At 44.2% G+C, this 14,928-nt stretch overlaps 2 protein-coding genes across 22 annotated transcripts in view; one reads left to right on the plus strand and one right to left on the minus strand.

Annotated features, from left to right (window-relative positions):
- The window catches only part of CEP170 (centrosomal protein 170), a 124,607-nt gene extending 123,988 nt beyond the window's left edge, over positions 1-619 (minus strand). For 7 of the 10 annotated variants that reach the window (XM_059412517.1, XM_059412515.1, XM_059412513.1 and 4 more), the window contains exon 1: positions 345-618. The gene's annotated coding sequence lies outside the window, so the exon portion shown is untranslated. Of the gene's footprint in view, positions 1-344 lie in introns of all 10 variants that reach the window. The other 3 variants (XM_059412518.1, XM_059412516.1, XM_059412511.1) reach the window with 2 other exon arrangements.
- Positions 620-1,186: 567 nt separating this feature from the next.
- Positions 1,187-14,928, plus strand: part of SDCCAG8 (SHH signaling and ciliogenesis regulator SDCCAG8) — a 229,449-nt gene continuing 215,707 nt past the window's right edge. For all 12 annotated transcript variants that reach the window (XR_009406554.1, XM_059412519.1, XM_059412520.1 and 9 more), the window contains exons 1-2: positions 1,187-1,537; positions 14,212-14,364. Coding sequence is in view for 11 of the 12 variants with exons in the window: in XM_059412519.1 (XP_059268502.1) it covers positions 1,291-1,537; positions 14,212-14,364 (400 nt within the window). In the remaining variant the exon portion in view is untranslated. The remainder of the gene's footprint in view (positions 1,538-14,211; positions 14,365-14,928) is intronic.

A 14,928-nucleotide genomic window follows, 5' to 3' on the forward strand; every position in this document is an offset into this window, starting at 1 on the left:
CCCGGAGCGAGCGGCTCCGGCGCAGGGGGAGGGCTGCACAAAGCCGAGAGCGCGCTGCAAAGGGTTCAAGACATTCTCGGGAAGAGGAGGCGGCCAAGGGCCCGGAGGGACGGCGGGTGGGGCTGGGGCTGGGGGGCCGGGTGGGGGAGGGGAGGGGCGGCCCCGAGGAGCCCCGGGTTGGGGGGGGGGGCGCCGCGTGGAGCAGCGGGGGAGCGCCCCCTTCGCCGCCGGGCCCAGCAACCCGGGCCGCGCCCCGAGCCGCCGCTGCAAACCCGGGAGGATGGAGGGAAGCAGCGGCGGCAACGCGGCAGCGCCTAACCCGAGCAGCGGAGCGCATCACTTACCCCTCACCGCTGAGAGAGGGACCGGACGGGGGAGGCGGGGCGCGTCGCGTCCCGTGAGTCTCTCGCACGCCGTCCTCCCCCCACCCCGTCGTCGTCGTCGCCGCTGTCGTCGTCGTAGCTGCCGCTCCGGTCGATCTCCCGGCCCTGAGCGCCGCTGGGCAATAACGTTATTCCACACACGCCCCGCACATAGCGGTAACGGCAAAGAGCGGCCGCCCAGTGCGCAGGCGCCTGAGGAAAGGGCGAGGAACCCGGCCCTATCCCCTCAGCCGGCCCAGTCCCAACGATCTCTTACTGCGCAGGCGCCAAACGCAGACAATGAAAAGGGACTGTGCCGAGGGTCTCACCCAAAGGCTTCTCCAGCTGCCTATTGCGCAGGCGTGCTCCAAAGACCTGCTTGGAACAATGAAGAGGACGCTGGCGGTAGCCGGGACTGCAACTGAAAAGGACTACAGTTCCCAGAGGGCAGTGCGCCAACTCCAAGTGGAAGTCTCGCTGCTGGGCATGCTAGGATTTGTAGTGTCGGATGCCTTCAAACTCTAGGTTGTTTGGGAGATTTACAGCTTCTTTTTCTTGAGAATTTATTTGGCTGTTTTGGCAAATGGTCGCGGCTGAAAGACGACGAGCTTGTTATTTGTGTCCTTGAGAAGACTCAAGGACCAACCGCAAACTAGCAGACTTAGAAGAGTCAAGGCCTTCAGGGAGTTCTTTCTGTCGGTCGGGTGGTCCAAACAGCAGGATGGGAGAAAGGCAGGACTAAGCCAGCCTGGGCTACAGAAAAAGGGCGGAGCCTCCGAGCAGTCTCTTGGCAACCGGATCTGGTCGCCAAACCGCCAAAGCTTGTGGCGCGATGTCCTCTGGGAACTGTAGTATAGTTGGAGGGGCCTTTTAGGAGTCTCGTGACTGCAGACGCACGGGCTGCGGACTACAACTCCCGACGTCCACCATGAGGGCCACTGGGTGGGAAGGGCCCCCCGCGAGCTCTGTCCGGGGTTCCATGCTCCCCAATGACAGCAGCGGCAGCAAGCAGGCGGGCGCTTCTCCGGCGCCAGGGCCTCCTGTTCCCCGAGGGGCGACACTGGACACTTCCCCACGTGACTCCCATCCCTTGGTCCCAGGTCTGTGCATGGCGAAGTCTCCGGAGAACTCTACCCTGGAGGAGATTCTGGGGCAGTATCAACGGAGTCTCCGGGGTGAGTTGCGCCGAACCTCTGCGCCCTAGCCCCTGGGTCCCGGGGCCTACTGCGCGGGAGCTGGCCAGGTGCGTGGCCTAATACCTGGGTTCAGCCCCAGCCAGGACGCAGAGGAAGAAGATGGATGGTGCTGTGATCCTTGAGCAGAGATGAAATAGTTTGCGTTTGTTTTTACCGTGAAGCAGTAAGTTTCCCCCTCGATTCCCATAGTTACCTGAACCAACTCCCTGAGCTTGACATAGGCATCGTTCTCACCCAAGGCCAGCAGAAACTTTTGGGTGGCTCTAGTCCACTCTTGTCCACTTCCCTAATTTGCTCTTTAATCCAGTAAATTCCTGATTCAAGCTTTTTACACATTAAGAGAGTGGTGTAGGCTGCTGAATGCGATTTATCGGACCACGTAAAAGAAAATACTAATTATTTTAATCACAAAAGCTTCCATTTAGTGGTCTAGGCTACTTACATACGTCAAATCATTTTAAACTCACAGCAACATTATGAATATCCCTCTTGTACACGTGGAGAAATCAAGGTGGAAAGAGACTGAGTTAGCCCAAAGTCCACACAGCTGGTTAGTGGCAGAACCAGGTATTAAATTCAGTCACGACTGATTGCCTTAAAAGCCTGTTTTTTTCTTTATTAATCATGCCATGGTTACTATTACTGATACCTTATTTTGGTTAATTCAGATTTTCTTAGTGTCATTAGGGATCAATGAGACTTTATAAGAGTGATGTTTGTACTTATCAATAGTTCTGTCATCTTGGACATCATATATACTACCTGGAAATCTCAGTACTATTATTTTAAAGAGGAAGTTATGGTATTGTCTACAGGGTTATTTGTGAGGAGCGAATGAAATAATACACAAAAAGCACTGATTTTTCAGCTTTTTAAAAAAAATCGTTACCCATTGGTAAATACATTTTATGTGGGACATATATATAAAAGTTTCACTGGAGAATATTCTACTAAATGTAATATACTCTATTCTTTTGCATTTTCTTAACCCTTTAGATCATGACCAGCAGTTTTTGTTTTTGTTTTTAAGATTTTATTTATTTATTTGACATAGAGAGAGAGAGAGAGTGAGCATGAGTAGGGGTAGGGTCAGAGGCAGAGGATGAAACAGACTCCCCACTGAGCAGGGAGCCGGATGTGGGACCCAGGACTCTGGGATCATGACCAAAGCAAATGCTTAATTGACTGAGCCACTCAGGTACCCATGACCAACGGTTTAAAAAAATTATTTAAAGTGTTTAGAACAACGAGTCACTTAAAAATGTCGTAGAACAATGAGTCACTTAAAAATGTTGTGGCTACTATGTATAAGGCATGCTTGGTGCTGGGGATACAATAAAGAGGTAGACAGTCCCTGTCCACACGGAGCCTCTGCATAGTGGGGGAGAAAGACAATAAACAAAATAATTACAGATGATTATGATAGAGAATAAGGGTAAAGAGTAGTGCTTGGCACATAAGAAGCACTCGCTAAAAGTCTGCTGCTACTTATAATTGGTTCTTGCAGCAAAGTGAAGATTTTTTGAGGAGATGAGAAAGTTTATCTTCTAGTGACTCTAGATTTTGTAAGCATTATTATGTATTGTTTCCATCTGTCAACAGTGTTGTAAACTGTCCACATTCTCAATATTCAAACTGCAAGAATAAAATAATTGGTCTTGATGAATACTCTCTCATCAGCATACTGATGTTTTCAGGAGCTGTTAGATACAAAAATAACCACTTCTGACTTTTCATTTGAAAGCAAGAGGTGCACTGTACACAATGATAACGAGTGATTATTTTTGAGGCTGGTAAATATTTGTTTTTAGTTATAAGTTTCTGCTAATACTTTGTCTCCTCTTACCTTATTTTGAAATGTTATCTAAGCAGTGGGGCTTAATAGGGCTTTTGAGTGCAATAGGTGGTTAATTTCAAATGAGTGCTGCTTTCAGTAATTATTTAGAGTGGAGCGTTTTCATTCACAGGTGAAACATTTTAAAGTAAATTTTAAGTTTAGCATGACAACTGTATAAGATCATAAAAACAGTTATAATCAAAAGCAAACATGAAGCAGAGAAAAGAGTTAAATTGTTTTTTTTGTTTTTTTCAAAGTGATGGCTTTGACAGTGAAACAAGAAATGGAACCTGACTTTTTTGATGGGTTTTCAGGACTTATTTTATTATTTATTTTGTAGCATTTTAACTTTTATGCATAGTTTATATAACAGTTTATGGAAGGAAACAGCTAATCCTGAGTTATAGTACAGTCAGAAGTTCTTTGCTTCACACATATAAATTAGGCCTTTTGAATAGGATAATTCCCTTTGAAGTCAAAATGTGTGCTTCTGAATAAACAAAGTATGGTGGCATTATTTTCCATGTGGAATTTCATTATTTAAGTGTTTGTGCCTAGTATTTGAGAACTTGTTACTATACAATCAGGTAAAACATAATCTGAAGGTTTTTTTGTTTCATTTTGTTTTGGTTTTGTTGCTTTCTTTGGTTTTGTCTATCTGCCATTACTTCCCCGAAATGTTTTACCTAGTTCATGTTTAAACAAAGACTAATAAGTATTCTTGGTCTTTACTCACATGTTATTCCTCTGGTTCCTTCATAATTGTACATGTAATTATTATTGATATTCCTTCATTTATAGTCAGCTAGGAAGTAGCCATATAAAAATGCAAAATGCTTTCACAGTTTTCTACGCTAATTCTTTATTTTTAAAGCTTTTTCTCATTACTTAAAATGTAATTTTAAGTATCTTTATAGTATATTAAAAATTTGATTTTTGGGGGGCGCCTAGGTGGCTCCGTGGGTTAGGCCTCTGCCTTCAGCTCGGGTCATGATCCTAGAGTACTGGGATCGAGTCCCGCATCGAGCTCTCTGCTCTGCGGTGAGCCTGCTTCCGCCTCTCTCTCTCTGCCTGCCTCTCTGCCTACTTGTGATCTCTGTTAGATAAATAAAACAAAACAAAAAAAAAGAATTTGATTTCTTTTTTGTTTTGTTTTTTTCCTTAAGGCTTTATTTTATTTATTTGTGAGAGCAAGTGAACGAGTGCACAAGCAGTGGGAGGTCCTGATGTGGGACTTGATCCTGGTCCCTAGGATCAGGGCCTGAGCCCAGGGCAGACACTTAACCAACAGATCCATGCAGGTGTCCCAAGGATTTGAAGTTCTGATTTGAAAGGCAGAGTCAAAGCTACTTTCTTTTATTTTTATTTTTTAAAGATTTATTTATTTGAGAGGTTGGGGGGCAGAGGGAGAGAGAGAGTGAGCATCTCAGAGCTGAACAAGGGGCTCAATCTTACTACCCCAAGATCACCACCTGACCTGAAACCAAGATTTGGGGGCTTAAACAAAGGCACCACCGGGGTGCCTGTGCTTGCTTTCTTTTAAAAGTGCAATTGTTACTTCTCCTTGACTCATGACCTTAAGCAGCTGTGGAAGGAGGGAACCCCCTGGCCGACTTCACACTCCCTTCTTACTCTGCCCTTCCTTAGACTTCTCAGACGTATTCACTCTTTTTATCTCTTGCTTTGGATCGTTTGTGCCCTCACTGTAAGAAATTAGAGAGAAATAGTGATTTTCCTTCAAAGTAAGGCTTCATTGGTCCTCCCCTGCCCCACTGCCCCACTGGTCTGCGATATTATTGCTTCACAGCAGATGATCTGAAAGATTCCAGCGTGGGGAATACAGGTACGCTGGGAATCACAGAGTTGAATGGAGAGGTGGAAGTGACTGGGGAGGTCTCCCATAGGACGGTTAGGAACTCATTCTCTTTACAGCGAGTGTAGGCAGCTAGCATTAAGGATTGATTGAGAACTACATTGGGAACTGGGGAGAGTAGCAAATACCCCTCCTCTCATTTAAATCCACCACATCATTGTACGGAGGCCACGAGGTATAAAATAAACTAGCGTGTAGCCAAGAAAGGGTCAGAAAAACCAGTGTAACAGGGAATCCAGGCTGTCCTAAGTTCTGTGCCCTGAATGTAGGAATATGATCATAGAAAGGAGAGAACCTGTTAGAAAAGCAGTGTCCCATTCTTAATAACAGAATTGTGTCTAGCTTATTGCTGCAGTGTTAGCTGTAGGTACATTTGTGTCAACAACGCTCTCTATGTGACTCACCTATTTACCTAGTTCCTGACCACATTTGGCTGCTGGGGGGAGGGTAAAGGAAAAAAACACAGACTGTGACAAGTATAACGTCATCATTTCCCACATCCAGTTTTTATGCTTGTTCCTCTTTTGCTTTCAACATCATGTTCTGGGCTCTAGATTGAATTTCCCTAAGAGTATAGTGGACTCAGTGGAGGCTATGGAACTAGAAGTCAGGCCACTAAAATCTGACCGTAGCTTTACTGATAAACATCGGTGTCACTGGGGCGCCTGGGTGGCTCAGTGGTTTAAGCCTCTCCCTTCAGCTCAGGTCATGATCTCAGGGTCCTGGGATCGAGCCCCACATAGGGCTCTCTGCTCAGCAGGGAGCCTGCTTCCCCCTCTCTCTCTGCCTGCCTCTCTGCCTACTTGTGATCTCTGTCTATCAAATAAATAAATAAATAAATCTTTAAAAAAACCCAAAAACAAAACCAAAAACATCAGTGTCACCTTAGGCAAGTCAGTAAACTCTTCTTAGATTCTTGTTCCCTTGTCTGTAAAAGGAAGAGTTTAGAGGAGGTGACAGAATTACTGCCTTAGGACCCAAGCAGGTGACAAAATCTGTGATAGAGTCTGTGGAAGACACTAGGGAGTGGTGAGGCTTATGGCCAAACTGGGCGGTTTATGCTTTCTTTAAAAACATTCCAATTTCTGGGGGCACCTGAATGGCTCAGTGACTTAAGTGTCCAACTCTTGGTTTTGGCTCAGGTAATGATTTTAGGGGCATGGGATCGAGCCCTGTGTTGGGCTCCGTGCTCAGTGCAGAGTCTGCTTGAGATCCTCTCTCTCCCTGTGCCCCTCCCCACCACTCACACATGCATTCTCTCTCTCTCTCAAATAAATAAAATAAATCTTAAAAATAAAAACCTTCCAGTTTCTTTATTTTTCTTCACCTTTCCTCCCACATTTGGTTAGAAAAATACACCTGAGAACCTGGTTCCCCTTGCAGGGCTTTCTCTCAGACTCCTGCATCACTAATATCCCCTCCACCAACACCGACTAGACCATGTGAATGATGATAGTTATGTTTCTATCTTATAAAAATGAGAGGAAGGAGTAGAACTAGGTCCATAGAAAGTGAGAGCTTGAATATGGGGGGAAAATATGTATATATATATATATATAAAATTTGAGGGTTGATTGTTTCTTTATAAATTGACCTAGTTTGAGAAAACCAAAGATAATGTTGATAAATTTTACTTATATATGATCGACATATCTCCCCAGATCTTACCCAGTGCTGTTTTTTACCCCCTGGCGGGTAAAGGCTCCCATCTCTAGGAGGCCTGTGTTGCTTGCCAATACTTTGGTCACTGAGTCAGCCAGCAATGATGTCATCTGGACCTTTCATAAACTTAAGAAAACGTGTGTAATTTAACTAAAGTCCTTTTTCTCAGTTTTACTCATCAAACTTGTATTTCTTCTTTTTGTTTTTGCTTTTCTTGAGTATTTCATGAATGTTTTTCTCTTCTTTGCCATGTGCACTACCTATGCATAATCATACGTTCGCAAGCACACACACACACTCCACAGCTAGTGTGTGTTTGTTTATTTGTTTTGCTATCAGCCTCATTGTGACCAAGACAGGCAACAATGTAATAAAGCCCCTGGAAGCATTCATTATGAAATGAGAAAATTATTTTGGCAATTCGGTGCAAATTGAAACAGCTCTCTCTTCTCAAAATTAAAGAAACGGAATGTTTTGGCTATTAATAAATAAGGATCAGTAATGCAAATGAAATTTGTAAACACCTGAGTTTATCTTTTTGCTGATAAAATTTAGATAACACACATTCTTTTTGTTTGTTTGTTTTGTCTGCTTAATGGCTTTTCGTAGTAGTTTTAGCTATTATGACCATTTTTTTTAAACGAGAATCACAAAAGTTAGTAAATTCCCATTTTTCACTCTCCACTACTGATGAGGTAAAATAGGCAAAGGCCTGGACTTAGCAGCCGGAAAAGAAAAGGCAGTAAAAACTTATTTTATAAATAAATAGTCATCCTTGGAATAATTTAGAACCAAAACAATGGTTCAGTGTTAAGAAATTGTAAGGGCATTTTCACATGTTCTTGGGCAGAAAAGGGGATTAAGTTAATTCCAAGTTATTGAGATCCTGAGAATAATTATACTTTCTCCTGAGATGTTTACAGACATAAACTCTGATCACTTCCCCAGTGTGTGCTAAGGTTTTCCATCTTTTCACTTAGTAATACTCCTCACACGGTCCAAAGGTAGAGAGAGTAGCTTGAAATGGGCTCGTACACTAGGCCAAAGCAATCTTGATGGGCGGGGAATGTTCTTCATCAAGACCCACCAGAATATGTACAGGCGCAGTCACCTACGGTGTCTCTGAAAGATGGCTTTGAAGTGTAACTGTTGTTTCCTGTGGTAGGCCTTGAAACAATATGAAGCTAAATGTGGATTTCAAGTTCTTGATTACAGCAGGTGTAACACTTTCTCCTAACACCTGGATCAGAAGTGCCCCGTCATGGCGGTGATGGTTGTGGCTTGTGTGCTGTGGCTGACTAGCTCACTGTCCTGCCCGCTTTTCAATAAGAGGTGGCTGTAGTGACGATGTAGTAATGTAACAAGTCTCCTCAATTCTGAACATTGTTGATAATGCTCCTCGAACATCAGGGAGCATGTACCCCTTCAAATCTGTATTTTTGTATCCTCTGGGTAAATAAAAAAACATTTTTTTTGTATCCTCTGGGTGCAGTTGCCATAATTAAAGGTAGAGAACAAACTGAGGGTGGATAGTGGGAGGTGGGGTGGGGGGAAGGGCACTTGTCATGATGAGCACTGGGTCGACACGACTGCCGCTGGTTGGGGGCGGTGGTTTCTACTGGCATCTAGTGGGTAGGGGCCAGGGAGGCCATTAAACATGCACAACACAGCTCCTTACAATAAAGAACAAGCAGGTACAAATGTCAGTAGTGCTCGGTTGAGAAACCGTGATCTAGAAGTAGCAAGGCCTTGCTCGTTGTCTTTGTTCTACAAGAATCATGCTCGAGAATAATTACAGTTAAGAATACTGATTGTCCTGGCTGGTGATTTTACTTTCGTTCTGCCAGTCTGGCTAGGATTACTTACCAGTGGAAAGAGACAGGTGCATACATCCTCCCAGTTGGGGCTGGAAACATACCTGGTGGATCCTTCATAATGTATAGAGCTGATCTTGATTTGCCAACATCCACACAGCCTTAATGGCCTTCCAGCCACTGCTTTCTTCAGATGCTGACATTCTTGTTCAGATCACCTTTCACTCCTGGCGCCAACGCCTTTGTTTGGCTATTAGAGTCTTTTCTTTTATTATAGAATTTTCTTTTAGACGTTTCATTTTTCTGTGTGTTACTTTTAATCCCTTTCACTGCTGTAATTGTCATTTCCAAGGCTGGCTTTGTCTGACTTTGGATTAGGCTGTTTTTATCTTGGTTGTGCTAGCTGTCAGTTCCCTAGTAAAGGGCGACAACAATCTTCTGACTAGCTGAAGCCCAGTCAAGTGTGGATAGACACATGTATCTCTTATCTCACTGTGGTTTCATTTTTCTGCTTGTTTGCCCTGGTCTCAACTTGTTTTAAGAACTGGGGTGCATCTCGAGTCTCAGCCTAGGGAGGTCTGATTCATTGCTTGGTTTCTCCGAGACAGCTGGACGCTGCCTGGGGAGTGGTTCCCCCCACCCAGTCACCGGGGTAATTCCTGTTCACATCTCCCTGTGCAGATGGAGAACGGAGACATGAATAATTCACGGTCCATATATAAGGGATGAGCCTTACTAAACTGGGATGATATTTGCCTTTTGTTCAAAAACACCTTGGTGAAAAGAGGCCTGATGGTGACATGAGGGAGAAAATGGGTGGGTGGGATTGGACCATGAGAATGGTTAAGACAGACTGAAATGGACCAACAGTCAGCAGCTCGCTCACTTGTGATGCTCATTGTACTGTTGATGTACGAATAGTGGACCTCCAGAAATACTACTTACTTACTTTTTTTTTTTTAATATTTTATTTATTTATTTGACAGAGAGAGAAATCACCAGTAGAGAGGCTGGCAGAGGGGGAGGGAGAAACAGGCTCCCTGCTGAGTAGACAGCCTGATGCGGGGCTTGATCCTAGGACCCTGAGATCGTGTCCTGAGCTGAAGGCAAAGGTTCAACCCACTGAGCCACCCAAGGTGCCCCACTACTTACTTACTTTTATGTTCATGTGTTGCTTTAGGACTCAGAGGTCATATTTGGGTTTGTATTGATAATTAAGTTTATTTTCAGGCTATGGTTGGTGCTGGGGAGAAGAAATCAGGGTGCATTATGAAATACTTGTACTGTCCTCTCTGGAGAGAAGGGGAATGAGTATTCTTTTCATCTCTTGGTTATGGGCAGAAAAAGTTTGCCCACACACAATGGGATAGGAAATGGTAACTAGAACCCCTCCTGTCTAATCTGATTTATAGCAGATATCGGCATGTGGGGTTTAGTGTTTTCTGTAAGGACTGTAGGACTTTGAATTGCAGTGGTTCCAGCTGAAGAGCAATAGGGTTTCATCTGTTTTGAACCATCTAAGCATTATTATTCCTCGGGATTAACTCTGTCTGTTACAGCATATAACTAGGTTGCTATGTATATGTATATGTATATATGAAGAGCATTTGGAATATTTTGAAATAAACGATTGAAATGACTTAAAAATATCACTTCCCTTTTTAGTTGTAGTTTTAGGACACGGTTTCTGCAAATTCCTTCTCTTCCTCTCTGATCCTAGTAACTGAAGTCAGTGATTGCAAAAAACCCCCATATCTTGGTTATAACTTTTCCTCGGGATAGTTGTTGATTTCAGTATCTCACCATTTCATATAATAACTGTTTTCATAGTGTAATTTTAACACCTAGACTTTGACTGTCATAAATTCTAAAAGAGTAAAGAAGGATATTGGAAAAGGGGTTAAATGAGCTCAAAACTCGCCAACTTTGTACTCTCATAAAAGATCTCTGTGTATAGAGATTTTTCAACTGTGAATTTTTTCCGGATTTCCTTTCTTTTTCCTAATATAGCTTTTTAGCTTTTAGTCAAATTAGGTATAAATAAATAATTATCCTTTATCTTAGAAAAAGTCATTTCATAGCTCCACAGGGCACACTTTTAATGTTAGTCAGTCCCTCTGTTTCCTTTCTAATGTATGTAATAAAGGTAAGTGCTTTATTCATAGATTTACGCATGTGAGTCTACAGCTCTGGGAACTAAATTGCTTACCATGTAACACTTTGATTTTCCTTTTCCATTAATAAATCTCTTTAGAAAATACTAAGTTGTTGGAAAACTACTACTTCTTATTTTTCTAAAACCAGAAATGTGTCTTAACTGGGTTTTTCTTAAACTCATGATGAGTAAAAAAAAAACAAAACAAAAACCCCAAACCACCCCAAAAAGCAAAACTCATGATGAGTAAGAGGAGGCCAGGCTTGATTAGTATTCAGCACCAAAGGCCTGTCAGGCAAAGGTCTGTGTGAAAATAGGATTGGTGTGTGGAGGGAAATGTAGTGATAAATTCACTGAGTCTCTTGTGTAGTTAGTAATAAAATTTCATTGTCGAACCCCTGACCTGAAAGGCTCATTTTCTTTAGTTTAATTAAGAAAGAAAATGAGTTACTCTAAGTGAAGAACCTATGTCAGATATTTTATAACACAGAGTAGTGTGTGTGTGTGTGTATTTTTAAACTGAGTTACAGTTACTTTTTTTGTTCTAAACTTTGAAATTAATGAGCTTGGGTAAAGTAAAATCTGTTTCTCAAGGTCCTGTAGATTATATGTTTGTAAATATATTTTCGCCCATGACTGGTAATGAAAAGATAGTTGTTTTATAGCTCTCTTAAGGTTCCCATGTAGGTAGCAAAGATGAGGAGCTTTTCTCCTGAGGACACAAGAAGAAGTAGACCTAAATTGTCAAAGAAGAACAAGAATGTTACTGGCCATCATCGTTAAGAGCTGTTCCTTCTTAGGGACCTTCTCAGGGAAAGTACCATCTCCTTCCCTCAAAGATCTTAATTAAGGATTGTTTCAATGGAGTCCATTTGTAATAGGTGATAGGGCACCTGAGTGGCTCAGTTGCTTAAGTATCTGCCTTCAGCTCAGGTCATGATCTCAGGGTCCTGGGATATAGCCCCATGGGGATGGGGATCTCCCCACCCCACCCCATTCGTGTGTGTGGCACGCCATGTGCGCCTGCTTTCTCACTCTCTCCAATATATAAATAAAACCTTTAAAAGAAAAGAAATAAGGGCACCTGGGTGGCTCAGTCGGTTGTCTGCCTTCAGCTCAGATTGTGATCCCAGGGTTCTGGATCTAGCCCTGTGTGGAGCTCCCTGCCAAGCGGGGAGTCTGCTTCTCCCTCTGCCCCTGTCTGTCTCTCTCTCCCTCTCACAAATATATAAAATCTTTAAAAAAAATAGATAGGGGCGCCTGGGTAGCTCAGTGGGTTAAAGCCTCTGCCTTCAGCTCGGGTCATGATCTGGGGGTCCTGGGATCGAGCCCTGCGTTGGGCTCTCTGCTCCACGGGGAGCCTGCTTCCTCCCCCCCCCCTCTCTCTCTGCCTGCCTCTCTGCCTACTTGTGATTTCTCTCTGCCAAATAAATAAAATTAAAAAAAAAAAAGATAATAGATGTAGGTGAATTTGCATGGGAATTCATCATTTTCTGACCATACATTTTTATCTTAAATATATGTAGATGCTTGGTAAATTAATGAGTGGATTAAAAAATAACTTTCAAATACAGATGTCAAAATTTGAACAGGGTGGCCGAAATCTGGGTTCCAGCTCTAATGTGAAAGGAACAGTTTTTGTTGTAGTTAATGTTTTCTAAATTGGAACCAGTGAATTCAATCCTAAGAGATGAGCAGAAGCAACAAGTTTAAATAGAAAAAATAAATGGACCTTAATTAATGAAATTACCAGTAGATTGCCTGGTTCTCTGGTTGTTAGACATGTGAAAATATCCGTAACGTAGCATAGATTCTCCTAATGCCATCACTGGTGTCATTAGTATAATTCTGTTTTTAATAGAAGACTTGGATCCTTGGCTGAAAACATTTTTGGGTATTTCACTGGATCATTACTTCAGGTCTGTATTGCTGCATAACAAACCACTGTAAAGCCTGGTATCTGACAGCAACAGCTAAAGGCATTTGGGTTGACTGGACGCAGCTGGACAGTTCTTCCTGTCTCTTTCATACCATTGCAATGAGATGGCCTCGGGCACTGGAGTCATCTGGAGGCTCCCCTGGCTGTCAGCGGGGCTGGGCTTCTGTCCTTCCCCATGTGGTCTCAGGGCCTCTCCTTGCCACATGGCCTGGCCACAATCTCTCCAGCAGGGTAGGCAAGCTTCCCACGGAGTGGCTTAGGAATCATAAAAACAAGCATTCCAGCAGGGAGGAAGCAGAAGCTACCAGACATTTAAAAAATGAAATCTGGGGGCGCCTGGGTGGCTCAGTCAGTTAAGGTCTCTATTCTTGGTTCCTCAGGTCATGATCTCAGGGTCATGGGATTGAGCCCCGAGTGGGCTCCACACTCATTGGGAAGTCTGCTTGTCCTGTCCCTCCCCCGCAGTACCCCCCCAACATGTGCACAGTGGGCGCTTACTAGCACATGTCTGCTCTCTGTCTCTCTCAAATAAATCTTAAAAAAAAAAAAAAAATGAAGCCTGGTCTGGCATGGTGTAACTTCTGCATTCTGTTGGTGAGTACAAGTTACCAACTTAGTTTCAACTTGGGAGGGGACAAGGGTAGAGTCCTGGTTTTGGGGGGGGGTGCTGCTATTTGGAGAGATGAACTACTATAGTATAATATACCCTAAGAAACTTCGTTTTAGGCTGTGGGGTTAAGTATGTGCTAGTGAGTTGGAGCTTTGATCCTGGGAGTGGTGAGGTCCACTGACCAAGAGTCACTATTGATGTGTAGTCAGCCCGCAGGACACTGGAGGGACTAACACTACAGAGAAGGGCACTGTAAGCATTTCATTGAGCTCTTCTGGTCTTTATCAAAACTAGTCCAGACAGTCTGGCTGTCTCTCTGTTGGGGAGGGACCTCTGGCTCACAGGCGCAAGTAGGCTTCCCTGGGCGTGACCTTGATGTGGTGCAGTCCGTCTGGCTAGTTCTGCCCACCACCCTGGTCTCTCAGGGAGGGAAGAGGAGCCCTTTCTGGGGTGGGGTCGGTGTTCGGAGGGTGGAGTGGGGAGCATCTAACCCATTCTGTCCTCCTCCGAAGTAGAGCTGTATGTGCTGAGTGTCCACCACGGACGAGTCAGGGGCCTTAAGGGGTCATCATGCCTCACCTCTGACCATGAACTTCATCTCTCTCTTCCTCAGCACTGTCCTCAGCAAAGCCAGAAACACCTCTCTGCTTTTTCCCTAAAGTCTGAGACACAATGACTTCTTTCAAAACTGGCTTTTGGAGTAAGTGTACATGTGGCCGCCCAGACGTCCCCGGCGCTGATTTGCATCATGTTGTCATTGCAGAGCGTGCGAATAGAAGCATTCACCAGCTGCAGAGTGCCCTGAGAGAAGGTGACGGTGGTGTTGGAGAAGGCGCACCAGACGCCCCGTGTGGCACCGGCGTGGAAAGTGAGGACCCTGGGGCAGCCTGGCAGGAGCTGCAGTACAGCCATGCCGGTGGGTGTGAACGGATGGCAGTCTTGGTCTCAGTGGCGCAGGGTGACTATTTTAAGCTCCTCCATAGAGTAAGGACTCCAGGCCATCTTCCACTCTGCAGGTGTGATTTTCTTCCTGAAACACAAATTAATTAGCTGGTGCAGTTCCCTTGCTGAATATTTTCCCTTTGACTTCATGGTGCCTGTAGGCTGCAGTCCACAATCCTTCAAATGTCATAGCAGTGTTTTCTTAAGGTGGCTCCAAGCTACCTCTGCATGTTCATATTTCTGCCCTGCTCCCCACAATCCATGTTGCAAGCCACGTTCTAGCCACAGCAGCCCACTGGCCCTGCTTCCGCCATCCCTTCGTAATGGGATTTTTCTCAGCCTTCCTGCTTCTTAATCTTCAGCTCATCCTTTGCAGAGTTAACTCCTCTGTAAAAGCAGCCATGATTAGGTGCTTCCTCTTCTTCTAGCACTGCGTATAGCTACAGGTCTACATGGGAACTTATTACCCAGTTTTTTAATCTGTCAGTGGCTCGCTCTTGCTCAGTGGACTCAGCTTTTCAGTGGTAGCGATTTTCTC

The sequence above is a fragment of the Mustela nigripes genome, chromosome 10 (assembly GCF_022355385.1).
Source record: "Mustela nigripes isolate SB6536 chromosome 10, MUSNIG.SB6536, whole genome shotgun sequence".
In the NCBI taxonomy this organism is placed as follows: Eukaryota; Metazoa; Chordata; class Mammalia; order Carnivora; family Mustelidae; genus Mustela; species Mustela nigripes.